At 46.9% G+C, this 24,483-nt stretch overlaps 1 protein-coding gene across 1 annotated transcript in view; it reads left to right on the top strand.

The window, feature by feature from the left end:
• FER1L5 (fer-1 like family member 5) overlaps positions 1 to 24,483 on the top strand; it is a 926,196-nt gene that overhangs the window by 388,474 nt on the left and 513,239 nt on the right. The window contains exon 17 of the mRNA XM_063929941.1: positions 1,098 to 1,180. Within this exon, the coding sequence (XP_063786011.1) occupies positions 1,098 to 1,180 (83 nt within the window). The remainder of the gene's footprint in view (positions 1 to 1,097; positions 1,181 to 24,483) is intronic.

Genomic DNA, 24,483 nt, shown 5'->3' with positions numbered 1-24,483 from the left:
TGGGCCAGAGTCGTTGGATGTAATGAGGGCTCTATATCAAGGGGATGGCTCATCATCGGAAATCTGATTCGCTGTTTGTCCTTTATGATACCACAAAGATTGGTCATCCAGCTTCCAAGCAATCCATTGCTCGTTGGCTCAGGTTGAACATTCAACAGGCCTATACTTCGGCGGCTCTGCCTTTGCCGATGTCTGTTCAGGCCCACTCCACGAGGTCGGTGGGCTCTTCCTGGGCAGCTGCCCGGGGTATCTCGGCCTTATAGTTGTGCCAAGCTGCTACTTGGTCTTGTTCGAACACTTTTGTGAAATTCTATCGGTTTGACCCCTTGGCCAAGGATGACCTTCAGTTTGGTCAGGCGGTTTTACAGGGGTCTCAGCACCCTCCCACCCGTTTGGGAGCTTTGAGACTTCCCCATGGTGCTAAACTACATTTCCCCAGTGTCCACTAGGAAGTTACAGAAAATAGGAATTTAATACCTACCGGTAATTCCTTTTGTCGTAGTCTGTAGTGGATACTGGGCGCCCGCCTCAGTGCTTCGATTCCTGCTTACTTGAGTAAGTATTTGGTTGTTCCACCATTGCAGAACCTTTATGTTGTTGGAATAGCTGTGCTATCCTAGTTGGGTTGGTTATGTTTGTGTGTTGGCTTGTTGCTACACTGCTGTTTTATTTATTCCTTCTCTCGTGTTATGTCCATCGCCTTGGGCACAGTTTTCCTAGACTGTCTGGTAGGAGGAGCATAGAGGGGAGGAGCCAGCACACACATACACACACTAAAGGTTTTAAAGTGCCAGGCTCCAGTGGACCCGATCTATACCCTATGGTACAGATCCCCAGTATCCACTACGGACTACGAGAAAAGGAATTACCGGTAGGTATTAAATTCCTATTATTCAGTTTGCTATAGCCACAGGAGGTGTCTTGAATAAAATAGGGCCAGGGAACCTGCGTCTGAAGAAGCAGATCCCGGCCTTCGTTGTGCATTCATAATAAAGAAAACAACTAGTGGTAATGTAAACAATTGATGTTAAGATATCATTCAGTGTTTGTTGGGGTGAAGTATAACACAATATATATACACCATTCTTCCTATTTAGGGACTCAATAGGTCAGGCAGATGCTCTCGGCAGTGCTTCCCTGTATATCTCCCAGATGTCAGTCGCAGCGCATGAGAGCAAAAGTGAGTCATCTGAGGCTTTCTTTATGGGTTGTTGAGTTGCTTTGTTTTTAAGAAAATTGGGAGAAGAAAGCAAAATTTCTAATGTGCTGCACGTGGTAAACAGTATATTGAAATATAACTTTTATGGTATCAAATTTAATATGAAATTGTTATTAAAAAAAGCAAAAATAGGTTTAAAAATAGTGTGAAAAAAGTTAGAAAAGTGTACTCAAAGTATGCTGTGTATTATGTATTTCTCTAGCATCCATAAGGGATATTGGGGAGACTTAGTACGATGGGGTATAGACGCGGTCCAAAGGAGCCAGTTCACTTTAAATTTCTTCAACTGGGTGTGCTGGCTCCTCCCCTCTATGCTCCCTCCCACAGGCAGTTTAGAAAAAAGAGCCCTCAGGAGAGGATGCACATCTCTGCAGCTCCAGAGAGTTTTCTTCAGTTTATTTAAAATCTTTGTTATTTTTGGTATGCTGGGGGTAATTCTGAGTTGATCGCAGCAGGAACTTTGTTAGCAGTTGGGCAAAACCATGTGCACTGCAGGGGAGGCAGATATAACATGTGCAGAGAGAGTTAGATTTGGTGTGTGGTGTGTTCAATCTGCAATCTAAATTGCAGTGTAAAAATAAAGCAGCCAGTATTTACCCAGCACAGAAACAAAATAACCCACCCAAATCTAACTCTCTCTGCAAATGTTATATCTGCCCCCCCTGCAGTGCACATGGGCCCTCATTCCGAGTCGTTCGCTCGGAAATAATCTTCGCATCGCAGCGTTTTTCTGCTTAGTACGCATGCGCAATGTTCGCACTGCGACTGCGCCAAGTAATTTTGCTATGAAGATAGTATTTTTACTCACGGCTTTTTCTTCGCTCCGGCGATCGTAGTGTGATTGACAGGAAATGGGTGTTACTGGGCGGAAACACGGCGTTTTATAGGCGTGTGGATAAAAACGCTACCGTTTCCGGAAAAAACGCGGGAGTGGCTGGAGAAACGGGGGAGTGTCTGTGCGAACGCTGGGTGTGTTTGTGACGTCAAACCAGGAACGACAAGCACTGAACTGATCGCAGATGCCGAGTAAGTCTGAAGCTACTCTGAAACTGCTAAGTAGTTTGTAATCGCAATATTGCGAATACATCGTTCGCAATTTTAAGAAGCTAAGATTCACTCCCAGTAGGCGGCGGCTTAGCGTGTGTAACTCTGCTAAAATCGCCTTGCGAGCGAACAACTCGGAATGAGGGCCATGGTTTTGCCCAACTGCTAAAAAAAATTCCTGCTGCGATCAACTTGGAATTACCCCCGCTGTTTGGCAACAGCATACTTGCACCGTGTGAGTTAGGGGCAGTGGTACAAGTAGAAGAAATGTCTTCTAGGTACTGTGTGCGCGCGCCAAATGTGCGTGCGCCCAAAAAAAATGGGTGTGGCCAAATGCCACATGGGGTGTGGCCAATGAAAATGAGGACGTGATACACATATGGGGGGAGGGCCAGATACACATATGACCCCAAAAGTGCCAGATACACGTTGCCCCACAGTGCCAGGTACACGTTGCCCCACAGTGCCAGATATACATTGCCCCACAGTGCCAGATATACATTGCCCCACAGTGCCAGATATACATTGCCCCACAGTGCCAGATACACATTGCCTCACTGTGCCAGATACACAAATGCCCCCAGAGTGCCAGATATACATTGCCTAACAGTGCCAGATACACATTGCCCCACAGTGCCAGATATACAAATGCCCCAGAGTGCCAGATATACATTGCCTCACAGTGCCAGATACACATTGCCCCACAGGGCCAGATACACAAATGCCCCCAGAGTGCCAGATATACATTGCCTCACAGTGCCAGATACACAAATGCCCCCACTGTGTCAGATATACATTGCCCCCTCAGTGCCAGATACAGAAATGCCGCCACAGTGCCAGATATGCCCCCAGTGCCAGATACACATGTCCCCCCAGTGCCAGATATGCCCGCAGTGTCAGATATGCCCCCAGTGCCAGATACACATGTCCCCGCAGTGCCAGATATGGACACAGTCCCAGATACACATGTCCCCTCAGTGCCAGATATACATGTCCCCCCAGTGCCAGATATGCCCCAGTGCCAGATACACATGTCCCCGCAGTGCCAGATATGCCCCCAGTGCCATATACACATGTCCCCCCAGTGCCAGATATGCCCCCAGTGCCAGATACACATGTCCCCCCGTGCAAGATATGCCTTCAGTGTCAGATATGCCCACAGTGCCAGATACACATGTCCCCCCAGTGCAAGATATGCCTTCAGTGTCAGATATGCCCCCAGTGCCAGATACACATGTCCCCCCAGTGCCAGATAGGCCCCCAGTGCCAGATACACATGTCCCCCAGTGCCAGATATGCCCCCAGTGCCAGATACACATGTCCCCCAGTGCCAGATATGCCCCCAGTGCCAGATACACATGTCCTCCAGTGCCAGATATGCCCCCAGTGCCAGATACACATGTCTCCCAGTGCCAGATATGCCCCCAGTGCCAGATACACATGTCCCCGCAGTGCCAGATACACATGTACCCGCAGTGCCAGATATGCCCCCAGTGCCAGACACACATGCCCCCTCCCAGTGCCAGATATGCCGCCAGTGCCAGATACACATGTCCCCCCAGTGCCAGATATGCCCCTAGTGTTAGGTGTACATGCCCCCCCCCCCTTCTCCTGCTGCTCACCGCTGCTGCTGTCCTGTGTGTGTATGAGTGTGTGTATGAATGAGGGGAGGAGAGCGCAGCCTACGCCTCTCCTGCCTCTCAGTCTCCAGCGGCGGTGCGGGTGTCTTCCTTCAATTCAGCGCCGATCCATGAGCCAATCAAAGCTTGCGGTCCGGCAGACTTGGCTGCTGGTCCGCGAGCTCTGATTGGCTCACGGGCCGGCGCTAAATTGAAGGAAGACACTGAAGTGCAGGAGAGGCGAACGCTGCCTCTCCTCCCCATGCAGCAGCGGCGGTGAGCAGCGGAGGGAGCGGCGTGGAGCGGCGGCCTGTCGGTGGTGAGTTACGTACCCACGGCTAAATTCTTAAGGGTACGCCGTACCCACCCGTACCCGCCCACTTGCACCGCTGGTTAGGGGGAAGACGGTCACCAGCCTTGCGAGGTGTCAGAGCCGCTTCCCTTCTGCAGGACCACCATCCTGAGAGGTTGTTTGTTCAGCGGGGCACTGCACCTTAGCTGTCGCAATTCGCAGCACACCCCTAACACTAGCCTGAAGGTGACTACCGTGGTGAGTATAAACCGGGAGCCCCACTAAAGCTGCGGCTGACATGCAGGAGAGTCATATGGGACCCTCCTGGGGGGACCCGCTATAGCCCCCTGTGTAAACTGGCTAGCGGTGGCTTAAACTAGCACTTGTGTGATGTTTTTAAGCACTTTAGGAGACATTGCCAGTATAAAAAACTCTGTAGCTCCGACGCCATTGTGGGGGGTGGAGCTACTTCAGAGCTGCTCAGGGTATTGAGCCCCTCATTCTGGCTATATGGGACGTGTTAAAGCTCCCTCTAGAGGACGCTGCGTCACAACCGTCATTTTTCTTTATACAAAACATGCCTAATGTCACTTTCCCTGATTCTGCAGAGTTAGATGACCTGTTTAAGTTAGCCTGGAAAAATCCAGACAAAAAATACCAAGTGTATAAAAGATTTTTGCACACTTTCCCATTTGCTCATGAAGGTAGGAAATTCTGGGAAGAACCCCCGGGGGTTGACGTATCAGTCTCTCGACTGTCTAAAAAGGCAGTGCTGCTGGTCCCAGGCTCCTTTACCATAAAGGACCCTGGGGACAGAAAAATAGAGACAACACTAAAGTCTATCTACACAACAACAGGTGTATCGCAAAGGCCGGTCATAGCGGGTTGCTGGACGACCCATGCCATTCATACATGGGCTACTCAAATTCAGGAGGGCCTCTCTGGGGATATGCCTCTGGTCATTATAGTGACTTTCCTGAAGCATATTCAGGACACTGCACGCGTCCTGTGTGATTCGCTCAAGCAGATGGGTAATATTAATGCTAGGACTTCTGCCATGGCAGTGTCGGCGCGTATGGCCTTGTGGGTGTGTCAATGGATAGCGGACGCAGAGTCCAAACGCAGTGTGGAATCTCTCCCCTTTACTGGGGAATGGCTCTTCAGGGTTGAATTGGATACGTGGATTTCCAAGGTTACTGCGGGGAAATCCACATTTCTCCCCTCTGGGGCCCCGTCGGCTAGGCATTCCATAACCGGGGCCATCTGTTTAGTCCTTTCGGTTTAACAGATTTCGATCTAGGGCCAGAGGTGCCTCTAATGCGGCTAGAGGCACCAGAGGTAAGACAAGAAGACCTGCAACCACCGAATATCAGGAACAGAGCACCAGTTATGCTTCCACTAAGTCCTCAGTATGACGGTGTCCACCCACCGCAAGGTGATCTCGAGGTGGGGGCTCGACAGCGTCACTTCAGCCGCGTCTGGGAGGGTTCAAGGACCTCATGTCTCAGGGCTACAAGCTGGAGTTCGTGGTGCTCCTCCCCAATGATTTTTCAAATCAAGCTTACCAGCTTTGGAGGATACGCGAGTTACATTACAACAGGCCTTCCAGAAGTTGGTCCAGTCCCACGTCATTGTTCCATTACCAATACAACAATGAGGAAAGGGTTATTACTCCAACCTGTTTGTGGTACTGAAGCCGGACGGTTTGGTAAGGCCCATTTTGAATCTAAAGTCTTTGAACCCTTACCTAAAGGTTTTCAAGATCAAAATGGAATCCTTTAGAGCAGTGATTGCGGGCCTGGAAGAACAGGAATTCATGTCTCCCTGGATATCAAGGATGCATATCTTCATATTCCGATTTGGCCACCTCATCAGGCTTATCTGAGGTTTGCCCTATTGGAAGATTACTACCAGTTCCAGGTGCTACCCTTCAGCCTGTCCACAGCTCCGAGGGTGTTCACAAAGGTAATGGCGGAAATGATGTTCCAGCTCTGGGTCCAGGGAGTCAGTGTTGTCCCTTACCTGGATGATCTCTTGATAAAAGCGAGATCCAGGGAGCTGTTATTGCTCCATATCGACCACACTATCCAACTTCTGTCACACCAGGGGTGGATTCTCAATTTGCACAAGTCCCACCTAGAGCCAACTCAGCGACTCCTGTTCCTGGGGATGTTACTGGATACTGTGGCCCAAAAGGTATTCCTCCCAGAGCACAAGGTGAGAAACACTTCAGGAGATGGTCCGCATGGTTCTCCGATCTGCTCGAATTTCCATCCATCTTTGCATAAGATTGTTGGGGAAGATGGTTGCCTCATATGAGGCGATCCAATATAGGATGTTCCATGCCAGAACATTTCAATTGGATCTCCTGAGCAAGTGGTCCGGATCACATCTTCAGATGCACCGGATGATACGGCTGCCACCTCAGGCCAGGCTTTCCTTCCTGTAGTGGCTGCACTCTTCCAATCTCCTGGAAGGCCGGAGTTTCGGGATTCAGGATTGGATCCTCCTCACGACAGATGGGAGTCTGAGGGGACGGGGAGCTGTCACCCAAGGGGCTCAATTCCAGGGCAGGTGGTCAACCCACAAGACCCTCCTTCCGATCAACATTCTGGAACATCGGGCTAGCTACAATGCTCTGTTTCAGGCCTCTCCTCTACTCAGGGATCATGCGATCCAAGTAAGTTGCAGTGGCGTACATCAATCGACAAGGCGGGACAAAAAGCAGGTCCTGCATGCGAGAGGTGTCAAAAATACTCCTCTGGGCAGGAAGAAATGCAAGAGCATTGTCCGCAATCTTCATTCCGTGAGTGGACAACTAGGAAGCAGACTTCCTGAGTCATCACGATCTCCACCTAGGAGAGTGGGGGATTCATCATCAGGTGTTTCATCAGATCATCGACCGGTGGGGCTGCCCACAGATAGACATGATGGCTTCTCGGCTCAACAGGAAGCTTCCTTGGTATTGATCATGAACCAGGGACCCTCAGGTGAGGGCAGTGGATGCACTGACGTCGCCTTGGCATTACCGGCTGGTCTACCTGTTTCCTCCGATTCCGTTGCTCTCAAGGGTGCTCAAGCGAATCAGGAGTCAAAGAGTCCAGGCAATTCTGATTGCCCTAGATTGGCATCGGAGGATGTGGTACACACATCTTCTGGATATGTCCATAGAAGACCAATGGCCTCTGCCACTGAGAAGAGATCTTCTTCAACAAGGACCGTTTTGTCTACCCGGACTTACGGCAGCTTCGTTTGAGAGCATGGAAGTTGGGCGGAACATCCTAGCTCACAAGGGCCTTTCCAAAAAGGTTATTGCTACCATGTTTTAGGCCAGGAAACCTGTGACGTCAAAACACTATCATCATATCTGGAGGAGATATGTCTCTTGGTGCGAGGAACGCATGTATCCGCCTGCGGAGTTCCACTTTCAACCTTTCCTCCATTTACTGCAGGATGGTGTGGATAAGGGCTTATGTCTGGGTTCCATTAAAGTCCAGATTTCAGCCCTATCAATTTTGTTCCAGAAGAAATTAGCAGTCTTGCCAGAAGTTCAGACTTTTTTGCAAGGTGTACTTCACATTTAACCTCCTTTTGTGCCGCCCACGGCACCCTGGGATTTGAATATTGTGTTGGAATTTCTACAGTCCTCCTGGTTTGAACCTATGACGACGGTAGATGTTACTTGTGGAAGACAGTGATGTTACTGGCCCTGGCTTTTGCTAGTCTTGTCTCAGAGTTAGGAGCTTTATCGTGTAAAAGCCCTTACTTGGTCTTTTATGAAGACAGAGCGGAGCTCAGGATTCGTCAACAGTTCCTGCCGAAGGTTGTCTCTGCGTTCCACTGGTAGTTCCGTCCAGTTCTGGCACTTCTGTTCCTCCGGACGCATTGGATGCTGTGCGAGCCTTGAAGACATATGTATGTTTATTTATTTATTACCAGTTACTTATATAGCGCACACATATTCCGCAGCACTTTACAGAGAGAATATTTGCCCATTCACATCAGTCCCTGCCCCAGTGGAGCTCACAATCTTTATTCCCTATCACATGTACACACAGACACATTCACGCTAGGGTTAATTTTTTGTTGGAATCCAATTAACCTACCATTATATTTTTGGATTGTGGGAGGAAACCGGAGTACCGGAGAAAACCCACGCAAGAACAGGGAGAATATACAAACTCTGCACAGTAAGGGCCATGGTGGGAATCGAACCCATGACCTCAGTGCTGTGAGGCAGTAATGCTAACCATTACACCATCCGTACTGCCCAAATACGTCAAGTGAACGGCTCGGATCAGAAAGACGGATTCCTTGTTTGTGCTCTATGATGCGCAGAAAAAGGGTCGCCCTGCTTCAAAGTAGTCCATTGCTCGTTGGCTTAGGCTTACTATCCAACAGGCCTATGTGTCGACAGCCTTACCTGTTCCTAAGTCTCTGAAGGCCCACTCTACAAGATCGGTGGGCTCTTCCAGGGCAGCTGCCCGTGAAGTCTCGGCCTTGCAACTATACACCGAGCCACTACCTGGTCGGGGAAGAAAACTTTTTGAAGTTCTACAAATTTGATACCCTGGCCAAAGAGGATACCCAGTTTGGGCAGGTGGTGCTGCAGAAGTCTCCGCACGTTCCCACCCATTCTGGAAGCTTTGGGTCACCCCCATCGTACTAAGTCTCCCCAATATCCCTTATGGATGCTAGAGAAAATAGGATTTTAATTACCTACCATTAATCCTTTTTTTCGTAGTCCATAAAGGATATTGGGCACCCGCGTCAGTGCGTTGACTTTTCTGCAGGTTCTCTTTTATATGGTTACCTGTTCAGCTGTTGCTGTTGTTGTTACCAGCCGTTGCTGGTTGTTGTATGTTAGTGGTGTGCTGGTGTATAAATCTCACCACTCATTGTTGTTATGTTCCTTCTCTCATATATGTCCTTTCTCCTTCGGGCACTGTTTTACCTACAGTATAACTGCCTGTGGGAGGGGGCATAGAGGGGAGGAGCCAGCACATCCACTGAAGAAATTTAAAGTGCATCGGCTCCTTTGAACACCGTCTATACCCCATTGTACTAAGGGGTATATTCGATTAGGGTCGGATCCATTCCGACATGCCTTTGTAGGAATGGATCCGACAACCCCTATTCAATTTCATCTGAATTCGACTTTTAAAAAGTCGAATTGAGATGAGGGACCCAGAGGAGGGGAGGGGGGGAGCAGCAGGGAGACCAGCGGGGACAGCCGCGGGCAGACGGAGAAGATCAGCGCTACAGTAGCGGTGCAGGAGGATGTCACACAGCCGCCCGACCTCACGGCGGTGTCCACCCGGCTCCAGCAAGCGTGACCTCACTTGCTGGAGCCGGGTGGACGCTGCCGTAGGCGGCGCGGCTGTGAGACATCCTGCTGCAGCGCTGTACTGTAGCGCTGATTGCCCCTGTCTGCCGGCGGCTGTCCCCCGTCTCCCTGCGGATCCTTCCCCTCTCCTCCTCTGGGTCCCACATCTCAGTCCGACATTTTTTTATGTCGGACTGAGATGGTCGAAAAGGGGGCCAAAATCTGTCGGTTTTGTCCCCGTTTTCGACACAAGCACGTGGATTGGCAGCTATTCTGCTGATCAACGTGCTTTTCGACAAGTTGAATTCCTCGACTTGTCGAAAAATTTGGGGTTTGATTTAATAGGTCAAATCATGATTCAACCTTAAAAAGTAAAAAACTGACGTCTTTTTGACAGACGGCAGCTTTCGACTTCAATTGAATATACCCCTAAGTCTCCCCAATATCCCTTATGGACTACGAGAAAAGGATTTACCGGTAGGTAATTAAAATCTTAGTTTTTTTACACATTCTATTTTAAAACCTTTTCACTTTTTTAGTAACAATTGTCATATTAAATTTGATCTTATAAAAGTTATATTTCAATATACTGTTTACCATGTACAACATATTAGCAATTTCACTTTCTTTTCTCAGTTTAATTTCATCCTGTGCGACTGGGCCAAATATATTTTATTTAGCTTGCTTTGTTTTTACTCTCTTTTTCTTATTTAACATAATTTATTTCTGCCACAGCCCTTGTGTCAGTGCAGGCACACAGGTGTTATTCTTGTTCATTTCATTCTTCTGTCACTCTATAAAGCTCCTCTTGCAGATCATATTATCTCTGCGCAGTTGAATGTGACATCTTATTCAGAGTTGCGTGCAAGCCACACAATTACTGTACACCTGCATTGTTTGTTTCCCAAATATGGCCCTCATGTGCACACAAGCAGCTCATGTTTTCAGGATTTGTGTGTGTGGGAACAGGCAAGATAATTACTGACCCAGGAAAGCAGACTAAAATCACCTGTTAATTATTTTTAAAAAATCATCAAAACTTGAGCTATTAAAGGGTTCCTGGACCTATGTGTTAACAGGCTTACTGCACCTGCGATCAGGGTATTTAACACGGATTTCTGTTCAAGCCTTCTCAAACTCTAATGGGCCCTACACATTGGCCGATCCGCCGTCGAACTGCCCGACGGCGGATACGGGCGACCCGGCGGCGGAGGGGCAGTGACGGGGGAAGTGAAGTTTCTTTACTCCCCCCATCACCCGGCTGCATTGAAGTGCAGGCAAATATGGACGAGATCGTCCATATTGGCCTGCATGTACAGCCGACGGGGGACCAGCGATGAACGAGCGCGGGGCCGCGCATCGTTCATCGCTGGAGCCTCCACACTCAAAGATATGAACGGTATCTCGGGGCCTATAACAGAAATCTGCGTTAACTGCAGTCTGAAAGCGGGCTCTAATTGAATTGCCCCAGGGGAACAATTAGCCCACGTTAATTAACCGTGGCTAATTGAATCCAGCCCTTAGTGGCCAAATCACCGTGGTAGAATTTTATCTTAGAGGAAGAGGGGGAGAAAATTATGGTTTTTAGGAAAATATAAATGTCACGGGTTTATGTGTAAAATTCTGATTTAATGCTGAATTTCGTTAAACTGACATTAAGCTTATGAGAACATGCAAAAACACTTTTTATTATTGCATTTGTCTTTTGATATCTTCACTGTTTTAGTTGTAGTCCTGCCTTTTGTACTTTTGATACCTTTATTGTTTTAGTTGTAGTCCTTTGTTTTGTACTATGGCCCTCATTCCGAGTTGTTCGCTCGCGAGCTGCTTTTAGCAGCTTTGCACACGCTAAGCCGCCGCCTACTGGGAGTGAATCTTAGCTTATCAAAATTGCAAACGAAAGATTAGCAAAATAGCGAATAGACCCTTCTTAGCAGTTTCTGAGTAGCTCCACACTTACTCGGCATCTGCGATCAGTTCAGTGTTTGTCGTTCCTGGTTTGACGTCACAAACACACCCAGCGTTCGCCCAGACACTCCCCCATTTCTCCAGCCACTCCCGCGTTTTTCCCAGAAACGGTAGCGTTTTTTCGCACACACCCATAAAACGGCCTGTTTCCGCCCAGAAACACCCACTTCCTGTCAATCACATTACGATCACCAGAACGAAGAAAAAACTTTGTAATGCCGTGAGTAAAATACCTAACTGCATAGCAAATTTACTTGGCGCAGTCGCACTGCGGACATTGCGCTTGCGCATTAGCGACTAATCGCTCCGTTGCGAGAAAAAAATACAGAGCGAACAACTCGGAATGACCCCCTATATACAGTATACAGCTTTCTCTGTTCCTCACATTAGCCCATTTCCCTGGTAACATTCCTCCCTCTTTCTCAGTCACTCTCTGCATCTCCATCATGTCTTTCTTTCTTTAACATTTTTTTTATTCTTTTTGTTTCTCTTTTATAAATTTCTCTTACGTCCTAGAGGATACTGGGGTCCACATTAGTACCATGGGGTATAGACTGGTCTACTAGAAGCCTTGGACACTTTAAGAAATCAATAGTGTGCACTGGCTCCTCCCTCTATGCCCCTCCTACCAGACTCAGTTTAGAAAATGTGCCCGGAGGAAGCGGTCACCATTGGCAAACTCCTGAAGAGTTTTCTGCATTTATTTTCTTTTTTATTATTTTCAGGCAGCTCTGGCTGGCACCAGACTGCCTGCTTCGTGGGACTTGGGGGGGGGGGGGGGGGGGGTGGAAACGGCCCAACCTCCCTAGGGTTAATGGTCCCGTTCCCCGCTGACAGGACACTGAGCTCTTGAGGGTCCTATTCGTAAGCCCCACCATGGCGAGCGTACAGACCCGCAGCACGCCACCACCCCTAACAGAGCCAGAAGACTGCAGAGTGGTGAGTAGATGGCCGGCGTCCCAGTTAGCGTGTCGCCGGCTGTAATGGCGGCATGAGGGTAGAGCGCAGCGCTGCATGCACGCTGCGCTCCGGCTTCAGGGACACTGCAGTGACCGCTGTGAGGGGCGGCTGAAGCCATGCTTATTACCCACGACTGGCACTGTTTAAAGGGGTTCTAACCCACTGTAACCCTTTTGATTTAAGGTACCTCAGCCAGTATAAAAGCGGGAAGGCCGCGAGCCATTAAGGGGGTGGGGTCTTCACTATGAGCAGATCCAGCGGCTCACCAGCGCCATTTCCTTTCTGCAAGCTTACACAGGCAGCCTGACTGGACGGTGCAGCTCCTCCACGCAGACTCCGAAGCACCTCAGTGGTACCAAGGGGTCATAGCAAAGGAGGGCGGGAGCAATAATTTGGTATACTAAACCCTATTAAGGGTTTTTTTAGTTGGCGACACAGCTAGGTCTATATCTTAGCTATAGGGGCGCTGTGTGGCTGGCTCCATTTCTCTGTGTCTCCCTAGAAGGGCTCTGTGTGGATTAACTGCTTTTAACCTATTCCACACAGAGTGGGTGCTCTTTTGCATTATGTGAAAGGATTGTGTATCATGCACAGCAGAGTGCTTTTCTCAATCAGGGGGGGATCATTACAGTGTACTCAGGACAGTACACATTCTCAGGCTAGTGGATCTGAACCAGTATGGTTAGATTCATTAAAAGGGATGATTTCAAATATTCCACATAAATTATCCCAAAATGAGAAGGAGACGCAATAGTTAAGGTAATCTGTAGATGACCTGATGAATAGAGATTCAGTGGTCATTCCGGCGTCTCAGACCCCTGCTATTTGTCCACAGAAGCGTACTCTGGCCCAAATCATGCAGGCTGATACCGATGATGATGCATCAGACCCAGAGGAGGGGGAGGTGGACTCGGTGGGGGGGGGGGGGGGGGGGAGATGCAGCTTTAGCACAGGGAATACAGGCCCTTATTGAAACTATAAGAGTGGTTTTGCATATTCCTGACAAGGTGTCAGAGGACGAGGAGGAATCCTTTTTTAATGTAAAAAAGAAATCCTCTGCTACTTTTCCTGCTTCCAAGGAATTAAATTCCCTTTTTGAAGCAACTTGGGTTAATCCTGAGAGGAAGTTTCAGATTCCAAAACGGTTGATTACATCCTTCCCGTTTCCTCAGGATGACAGAAACAAATGGGAAAACCCGCCGATAGTGGACATGTCAGTTTCACTTAAGATTGTTTTACCAGTTCCTGAGGCAGCTTCCTTGAAGACCGCAAAACTGAGCAATTTTGCTGCGACCGCAAAATTGAGACCACTCTATAAAGACCCACGATAGCTTGAGCATGGATCACTAGGGCCATTGCAAAATGGTCTGGTAATCTAATTGACGGGTTAGATTCCTCGTCCAGGGGATGGGGGGGGGGGATTATTTTACTCCTACAGCATATACAGGATTCTGCTAACTTTATGGTGGAGGCTATAAAGGATATTGAATTGCTCAACGAGCGCACTACTGCCATGGCAGTGTCAGCACGTAGGGGCTTGTGGCTACGCCAGTGGACTGCGGATGCGGATTCCAGGAAAGGCCTGGAAAGCCTATTTTTCTCTGACGTCCTAGTGGATGCTGGGAACTCCGTAAGGACCATGGGGAATAGCGGCTCCGCAGGAGACTGGGCACAAAAAGAAAAGCTTTAGGACTACCTGGTGTGCACTGGCTCCTCCCCCTATGACCCTCCTCCAAGCCTCAGTTAGTTAGATTTTTGTGCCCGACCGAGCTGGGTGCAATCTAGGAGGCTCTCCTGAGCTTCTTAGGAAAAGTTAGTTTTAGGTTTTTTATTTTCAGTGAGACCTGCTGGCAACAGGCTCACTGCATCGAGGGACTAAGGGGAGAAGAAGCGAACCTGCCTGCTTGCAGCCAGCTTGGGCTTCTTAGGCTACTGGACACCATTAGCTCCAGAGGGACCGAACACAGGCCCAGCCTCGGAGTCCGGTCCCAGAGCCGCGCCGCCGGCCCCCTTACAGAGCCAGAAGCAAGAAGAGGTCCGGAAAATCGGCGGCAGAAGACATCAGTCTTCACCAAGGTAGCGCACAGCACTGCAGCTGTGCGCCATTGCTCCTCATGCACCACACACTCCGGTCACTGATGGGTGCAGGGCGCTGGGGGGGGGTGCCCTGAGCAGCAATATAAACACCTTGGCTGGCTAAATTACATCACATATAACCCCCAGGGCTATATGGATGTATATTAACCCCTGCCAGATTCCGAAAAAAAGCGGGAGAAAAGTCCGCCGAGAAGGGGGCGGAGCCTATCTCCTCAGCACACTGGCGCCATTTTCCCTCACAGCTCCGCTGGAAGGATGTCTCCCTGACTCTCCCCTGCAGTCCTGCACTACAGAAAAGGGTAAAACAAGAGGGGGGGGGGGCACTAATTAGGCGCAGTATAATATACACAGCAGCTATAAAGGGAAAAACACTCTGTTTGGTGTTATCCCAACATATATATAGCGCTCTGGTGTGTGCTGGCATACTCTCCCTCTGTCTCCCCAAAGGGCTAGTGGGGTCCTGTCCTCTATCAGAGCATTCCCTGTGTGTGTGCTGTGTGTCGGTACGACTGTGTCGACATGTATGAAGAGGAAAATGATGTGGAGGCGGAGCAATTGCCTGTACTGGTGATGTCACCCCCTAGGGAGTCGACACCTGAGTGGATGAGCTTATGGAAGGATTTACGTGAAAGTGTCAGCTCTTTACAAAAGACAGTTGATGACATGAGACAGCCGGCTACTCAGCTGGTGCCTGTCCAGGCGTCTCAAAGACCATCAGGGGCTCTAAAACGCCCGCTACCTCAGATGGTAGATACAGACGCCGACACGGATACTGACTCCAGTGTCGACGATGAAGAGACGAATGTGACTTCCAGTAGGGCCACACGTTACATGATTGAGGCAATGAAAAATGTTTTACACATTTCTGATAGTACAAGTACCATTAAAAAGGGTATTATGTTTGGTGAGAAAAAACTACCTGTAGTTTTTCCTGCTTCTGAGGAATTAAATGAAGTGTGTGATGAAGCGTGGGTTTCTCCCGATAAAAGACTGATAATTCCTAAAAAGTTATTGGCATCATACCCCTTCCCGCCAGAGGATAGGGCACGTTGGGAAACACCTCCTAGGGTGGATAAAGCGCTCACACGCTTGTCAAAACAGGTGGCACTACCTCTCCGGATACGGCCGCCCTTAAGGAACCTGCTGACAGAAAGCAGGAGAATATCCTAAAATGTATATACACTCACACGGGTGTTATACTGCGACCAGCAATCGCCTCAGCCTGGATGTGCAGTGCTGGGGTGGCTTGGTCGGATTCCCTGACTGAAAATATTGATACCCTGGATAGGGACACTATATTACTGACTATAGAGCATTTAAAAGATGCGTTTTTATATATGCGTGATGCACAGAGGGATATTTGCCGACTGGCATCAAGAGTAAGTGCGCTGTCCATATCTGCCAGAAGAGGGTTATGGACGCGGCAGTGGTCAGGTGATGCTGATTCCAAAAGGCATATGGAAGTATTGCCTTATAAAGGGGAGGAGTTATTTGGGGTAGGTCTATCGGACCTGGTATCCACGGCAACTGCTGGGAAATCCACATTTTTACCCCAGGTAGCCTCTCAACATAAAAAGACGCCGTATTATCAGGCGCAGTCCTTTCGGCCCCATAAGGGCAAGCGGGCGAAAGGCTCCTCATTTCTGCCCCGTGGCAGAGGGAGAGGAAAAAGGCTGCAGCAAACAGCCAGTTCCCAGGAACAGAAGCCCTCTCCCGCTTCTGCCAAGTCCTCAGCATGACGCTGGGGCTCTACAAGCGGACTCAGGCACGGTGGGGGCCCGTCTCAAGAATTTCAGCGCGCAGTGGGCTCACTCACAAGTGGATCCCTGGATCCTTCAAGTGGTATCTCAGGGGTACAAATTGGAATTCGAGGCGTCTCCCCTCCGCCGTTTCCTAAAGTCTGCCTTACCGACGTCTCCCTCCGACAGGGAGGCGGTATTGGAAGCCATTCACAAGCTGTATTCACAGCAGGTGATAATCAAGGTACCCCTCCTGCAACAGGGAAAGGGGTATTATTCCACGCTGTTTGTGGTACCGAAGCCGGATGGCTCGGTGAGACCTATTCTAAATCTAAAATCTTTGAACACTTACATACAGAGGTTCAAATTCAAGATGGAGTCACTCAGAGCGGTGATCGCGAACCTGGAAGAAGGGGATTATATGGTGTCTCTGGACATCAAGGATGCTTACCTCCATGTCCCAATTTACCCTTCTCACCAAGGGTACCTCAGGTTTGTGGTACAGAACTGCCACTATCAGTTTCAGACGCTGCCGTTTGGATTGTCCACGGCGCCCCGGGTCTTTACCAAAGTAATGGCCGAAATGATGATACTCCTTCGAAGGAAGGGAGTTTTAATTATCCCTTACTTGGACGATCTCCTGATAAGGGCAAGATCCAAGGAACAGTTGGTAGTCGGAGTAGCACTGTCTCAAGTAGTGCTGCGGCAGCACGGTTGGATTCTCAATATCCCAAAATCGCAGCTGATCCCGACGACACGTCTTCTATTCCTAGGGATGATCCTGGACACAGTCCAGAAAAAGGTGTTTCTCCCGGAAGAGAAAGCCAGAGAGTTATCCGAGCTAGTCAGAAACCTCCTAAAACCAGGCCAAGTATCAGTGCACCAATGTACAAGGGTCCTGGGAAAAATGATAGCTTCCTACGAAGCAATCCCATTCGGCAGATTCCACGCAAGAACATTCCAGTGGGACCTGCTGGACAAATGGTCCGGATCGCATCTTCAGATGCATCAGCGAATAACCCTGTCCCCAAGGACAAGGGTGTCTCTCCTGTGGTGGTTGCAGAGTGCTCATCTTTCTAGAGGGCCGCAGATTCGGCATTCAGGACTGGGTTCTGGTGACCACGGATGCCAGCCTGCGAGGCTGGGGAGCAGTCACACAGGGAAGAAACTTCCAGGGCTTGTGGTCAAGCCTGGAGACATCACTTCACATAAATATCCTGGCGTTAAGAGCCATTTACAATGCTCTAAGCCAAGCAAGACCTCTGCTTCAAGGTCAGCCGGTGCTGATCCAGTCGGACAACATCACGGCAGTCGCCCATGTAAACAGACAGGGCGGCACAAGAAGCAGGAGAGCAATGACAGAAGCTGCAAGGATTCTTCGCTGGGCGGAAGATCATGTGATAGCACTGTCAGCAGTGTTCATTCCGGGAGTGGACAACTGGGAAGCAGACTTCCTCAGCAGGCACGACCTCCACCCGGGAGAGTGGGGACTTCACCCAGAAGTCTTCCACATGATGATAAACCGTTGGGAAAAACCAAAGGTGGACATGATGGCGTCCCGCCTCAACAAAAAACTGGACAGGTATTGCGCCAGGTCAAGGGACCGTCAAGCAATAGCTGTGGACGCTCTGGTAACACCGTGGGTGTACCAGTCGGTGTATGTGTTCCTTCCTCTGCCTCTCATACCCAAGGTGCTGAGTATTATACGGCGGGGAGGAGTAAGAACTATTCTCGTGGCTCCGGATTGGCCAAGAAGGACTTGGTACCCGGAACTTCAAGAGATGCTCACAGAGGACCCGTGGCCTCTACCTCTGAGAAGGGACCTGCTCCAGCAGGGACCCTGTCTGTTCCAAGACTTACCGCGGCTGCGTTTGACGGCATGGCGGTTGAACGCCGGATCCTAAAGGAAAAAGGCATTCCAGATGAAGTCATCCCTACTTTGATAAAAGCCAGAAAGGATGTAACCGCAAAGCATTATCACCGCATCTGGCGGAAATATGTTGCGTGGTGCGAGGCCAAAAAGGCCCCGACGGAGGAATTTCAACTGGGTCGATTCCTGCATTTCCTGCAAGCAGGAGTGTCTATGGGCCTAAAGTTAGGATCCATTAAGGTCCAGATTTCGGCCCTGTCGATTTTCTTTCAGAGAGAACTGGCTTCAGTGCCTGAAGTCCAGACGTTTGTTAAGGGAGTGCTACATATACAGCCTCCTTTTGTGCCTCCAGTGGCACCCTGGGATCTGAATGTTGTTTTGGATTTCCTAAAATCACATTGGTTTGAACCACTCAACACTGTGGAATTAAAATATCTCACATGGAAAGTGGTCATGTTGTTGGCCCTGGCTTCAGCCAGGCGTGTGTCCGAATTGGCGGCTGTCCTCAATTTCTCCCAAAGGTGGTTTCAGCGTTTCATCTGAACCAGCCTATTGTGGTACATGCGGCTACTAAGGACTTGGAGGACTCCAAGTTGCTGGACGTTGTCAGGGCCCTGAAAATATATGTTTCCAGGACGGCTGGAGTCAGAAAATCTGACTCGCTATTTATCCTGTACGCACCCAACAAGCTGGGTGCTCCTGCTTCTAAGCAGACTATTGCTCGCTGGATTTGTAGTACAATTCAGCTTGCGCATTCTGTGGCAGGCCTGCCACAGCCAAAATCTGTAAAAGCCCACTCCACAAGGAAGGTGGGCTCATCTTGGGCGGCTGCCCGAGGGGTCTCGGCTTTACAACTCTGCCGAGCTGCTACTTGGTCAGGGTCAAATACTTTTGTAAAATTTTACAAATTTGACACTCTTGCTGAGGAGGACCTGGAGTTTTCTCACTCGGTGCTGCAGAGTCATCCGCACTCTCCCGCCCATTTGGGAGCTTTGGTATAATCCCCATGGTCCTTACGGAGTTCCCAGCATCCACTAGGACGTCAGAGAAAATAAGAATTTACTTACCGATAATTCTATTTCTCGTAGTCCGTAGTGGATGCTGGGCGCCCATCCCAAGTGCGGATTATCTGCAATACTTGTACATAGTTATTGTTAACAAATCGGGTTATTGTTGTTGTGAGCCATCTATCCAGAGGCTCCTCTGTTATCATGCTGTTAACTGGGTTCATATCACAGGTTGTACGGTGTGATTGGTGTGGCTGGTATGAGTCTTACCCGGGATTCAAAAATTCTTCCTTATTGTGTACGCTCGTCCGGGCACAGTATCCTAACTGAGGCTTGGAGGAGGGTCATAGGGGGAGGAGCCAGTGCACACCAGGTAGTCCTAAAGCTTTTCTTTTTGTGCCCAGTCTTCTGCGGAGCCGCTATTCCCCATGGTCCTTACGGAGTTCCCAGCATCCACTACGGACTACGAGAAATAGAATTATCGGTAAGTAAATTCTTATTTTTCACAGTGGTAGCCCTTTTTGGAGATGAACTGGATACATGGATATCCAAGGCTACGGCAGGTAAGTCTACATATCTTCCTTCCGCAGATTCCCCGGCTAGGAAATCCTATTCTGTACCAACGTTGCAGTCCTTTCGGACAGCAAAGTTTAAAGGTAAGGCCAAAGGCTCTTCTACTGCCTTCAAGGGCAGTAGAGGTAAGCCCAGAAAACCTGCAAATACAGTCTCATAGGATCAGACCTCCGGTTCTGCTTCTGCAAAGCCTTCAGCATGACGGTGCACCGCACTGTCTGGTCAACAGGCAGGTGGGAGCCCGGTTACGATATTTCAGTCACGTATGGATCACAACATGCCTGGATCCATGGGTAAAAGATTTTATCGTCCAGGGCTACAGACTGGAGTTTCAGGAACTCCCACCTCACAGATTCTTCAAATCCGGCTTACCACTTCACCTACAAAACAAGGGTTTCTATTCCAACCTGTTTGTGGTACCGAAACCGGATGGTAAGGTAAGACCCATTTTAAACCTCAAGTCACTGAACCCGTATTTACGGGTGTTCAAATTCAAGATGGAGTCACTGAGAGCGGTGATCTCAGGTCTGGAGGAGGGAGAATTCCTGGTGTCTCTGGATATCAAGGATGCGTACCTTCATATTCCGATTTGGCCGCCTCATCAGGCTTATCTAAGGTTTGCGTTGCAGGTCTGTTACTTCCAGGCCCTGCCCTTTGGGCTCTCCACAGCACCAAGGGTGTTTACCAAGGTTATGGCGGAAATTATGTTTCTCCTCCGCAAGCTCCTATTGATTTATGGAATCCTATTTATGAATATTAATATTTAATATATCATATATGGTATTTAATATATGGATATATTTCAATTAATATGCATTTATCATATATATCTGCAAATATATTATGTCAGGCTTACAAACTGATAAATAGATGCAGTCCTTATATATATGACTTATGAAATTATGAAGTTAAGATTCCTTAAAGAGAGTTCAAGCTTGAATATTACCGCTCTTTTTATATGATTCTTTATTTACAGGCAGATCAAATCGTACAGAATAAGATATACACAGTAGTGATATATATACTAATTATAATTATATTAAGCTATGCTATGTTTCCTTCGTTACATAACATAAAACAACATGACATAAGTTTCACAAACAGTTTCAATTATTATCATATTTATACTTGCAAGTTAAAGATTGCCATCCCAAGAATCATTCCTTCTGCATGTTCTCCATGACTTCTCCTCCTGACTGACTTCCTTCCTTCTCCTTCTTCTTCTCCCTCTCCCTCTTCCTTCTAACTCCTAACTACAAGTCTGGTCCTTTTATCTCATATTTTACCAATTCAAACTATCATATTCTCATAGTTTCCAATGGAATAGGTAATTATAGGTTTGTCAGATTCCAAGGTGTAATAAAACAAACATTGAACTGGGCTGTCGTGTCCTGTTCACAGAGGCATGGTGTCATAAAAGTGTGGTGTCCACACTGCCTTAAGCAAGTATAGTATTGTAAAATCTGGAATGTCTTTTCATCCAAAGTTCTGTTGTATTGACAAGTTTTCCTGGGGTCGGTTACACAATGTTTTATCAATGGATGTGATCTCTTTTCATAGTAGTTAATTTATGCTCCCTAGCTTTTAACCTTCACTGGACAATAGACAAACCAGTAGATTCTGATCTACTGTAAGCACACCTGTGAATTCCAATGACCAACAGAGCTCTGTCACATACCTATTATCATTTATGGCCTAATACCTTTTCTCTACAATGACTCTTGATCTTACTGTAACCTCTCTGGCCTTATTTATGACTAGAGCAGAATAAACCTGTTCCCTACACTATTTTTTACCATCTTGCAGTAAAACACAAATATACAGTATATCTATATAAACACATACACAAACCTAATTTCTTAAATCAGCTAAACATTACCTCATACATTCAAACTTATTTCATATCTATTCCTTACTATATATATCCAGTATACTGTCCACTATGGTAACATCGCCTATTTATAATGAATTATATTTTGATTCAGACAACATCTATTGCCCTAATATTAGACTAAGTGCAGACAATTACCTATAAGGCAACAGTCGCCCCCTTGTGGCCATGAGAAATTATTTTGATTGGCCACACATTAAACTAGCGTAATTGCTTCCAAATACATTTCAAAATATTTCTTCAAAACATAACTTTTGTTGTAACCCTAATATATACCATAAGTGTAATAATAATAACCATTGTGATTTTAAAAATCTCTAAAAATTCTTAGCTTACCTAACCTTATTCTACTTTTTAACTAAAGCAGACCAAGACTGAGGTTTTTATTCAGTATTCATGAGGAAAACTAATTTCTACAGACATTTGGAATACCATAGCCCAATTGTAGACCTTTTTTCTGTATCTGGATCAGTACATTTGGACATTTTTGCTGTTCTTGGCTGTAGCAATTTACTGGGATAAGACTGTCATCTGCGTGGTTTGCTTGCAATTGGAGACGCCTTGCGTCTGCATTATGGAGGCAGTTGAAGTAGAATTCTTCATAGCAGCTGCTCCTTTGCTTGCCATTTCGCTGTTTGACGCAGAGGGCTGTGTATTTTGCGTACTATGATCTTGAGTTTGCAACTCAGTACTTGTGATGACCCTCGGTAATGGTCTTTATACAGTATTTAGCAGTTCTGTTTCCTTTGCGTTTATCCAATACCGCAGTTGTGACCAGTGTCCATATTGCTTTGCACAAAACAGGTTGTGATTTTGAATAGAACAGTCATATATGAACCAGTCTTTCTTTCTTTCTTTGCTTGTTAATAGTAGGTCTTAATTGTCTTCGGGCAATAGTACCACAAATGGCTGCGAGTAGTACACCTACTCTGTTTACTGTATTTCCTCACTGAATAAATTACCATGCAGTCTTAAGTCTCCTTATTCTACCTTGAACCTATTTATACATCTCAATCTTAAATAAACTTATACCAGTTTAACCCATATAAAGGCGTTTTCTATCCTACCTATATTTTGACTAATAATTATTTAAAATGCTTTTGATGTGTATATAGTAACATCCTATCAATACAATAAATGAATATAATTTTGCTTCAAACAGATATTAAATATCATTTAGGAATGGCTTTAAATATATCTAATTCCATCCAATATTATTTTATATGCAGCCATGTGCATATACAGTTGACCCTGTTACGCTACAAATAATTCCCTTTGACTTGTTACAGTCTTTATTAAGAGAATTATTCATCCCACTTAATAATCTTGTCCCAATTTGTTATAACGCGGTATACCATCCTGTATTAGATATTTAATTACTTTTGAAGCTTTTACGAAGGAAGCATAGGTAGTATCTACTGTGTAATATAAAAAAAAAACATAAAATATTTACAAGGTATATAATACAATGATATCAAATAAATATATATATATATATATATATATATATATATCAGACAAATGTTTACATATATATTTGATTAAAGTATATGAAGGGATGAGACAGTTCTGTATAATCACAGTGATGAGAGGTGCTGTACACTGTTGTGGGGGTGTACATGTAGTTTGAAAGACAAGTAATGATTACTTGTGATGAAAGGGTTAATGAAAACCTTCCCCTTTCTTGTGAAACTGGAAAACTCCTTGAGGATTTGTCCATATGTCAGTCTTTAGGGATGCTACGTAGATTTTGCTGGATAGCAGCGATGAAAGGGTTAATGAAGACCTTTTCCCTTGTAAATTAGAGTCTTTTTGGAGTCTTGCACCATTCTGTATACAGGTTGCCAGGATTACTATGAATCAAACAAAAAGACATACAATGAATATCACAGATATTTATACAGTGATTTAACATAGCTTGCTATGCATTCTGTCCTATCTGCTGCATGTTATCAGGTACAGAATTTACAAATGTGTCTTTAAAGATTGAATAACAAACAAACAATTGTTTCTGGCCTGTGCCAATCTTTCCTGTCACCTTGTGTGTCAATGGCAGCACAATTGTCGCTGCAGATATGATGCAGGTTTAATTTGGAAACTGTGGCTGTTGGAACATCAAAGCAAACAATGGCTACATTGGATCTAACAAGTAAAGGAATGATACTACCGTATTCACTTGTGACCATACTCCCTTGTGATGCAGCCTGGTCCCAGACTGTCTCCAACCATAGCGTTTGCTGCTTGGCATGGCTTCTTGGTCTTGAAGCATCTTGTATTTCCTGAAAAATATTCTTGTGGGGAGAGAAACTTGTTAGACTTTGCCAAATATGTATTGCAGGTCCCAGGGCTTTCTGTCTTTCCACACCTGTAATAAAATGGTTATGGCACCAGTGCATAAAAACATTTTCATCCTGGTGATCCTTTTTGTCATTGTTAATTGGTGTGTGGTTTGCAGAATGACACTCTGCATGTGGTCTCTCTGAGAGCATGCAAACATTTGCACCATCACTAGATTTCTCTGAGTGTTGTCTGGGGGTTACAAAAGTTTGGGAACTTTGTTTGTAAACATGCATTCCTGTATTAATTTCATGGATTTTCCCTTTAAACATGTTCCCAGGTGAATACATTTCAGGGTTTTCAACTCTGGTTACCATGGGAGTTTTCACCATGGGGAACATCTCCACCCCTGTGTGCACTGTACTGCAGCTATCAGTGTTTAAATCTGCTGACAATTCACCTTTGCCTAAGGGCATAACAAATTCTTCATTTACATTGGGAACTCTGAGAGTGTATTCAGCAGAATACTCATAATCTGAGTTACAATGATCTTCCCCCTTACTAGAAACAGTATAGGGGACATCTCCTATTGCTGCTACCT

This window comes from Pseudophryne corroboree, chromosome 6 (assembly GCF_028390025.1).
Source record: "Pseudophryne corroboree isolate aPseCor3 chromosome 6, aPseCor3.hap2, whole genome shotgun sequence".
Classification (NCBI taxonomy): domain Eukaryota; kingdom Metazoa; phylum Chordata; class Amphibia; order Anura; family Myobatrachidae; genus Pseudophryne; species Pseudophryne corroboree.
This window is presented reverse-complemented; position numbering and strand designations above follow the sequence as displayed.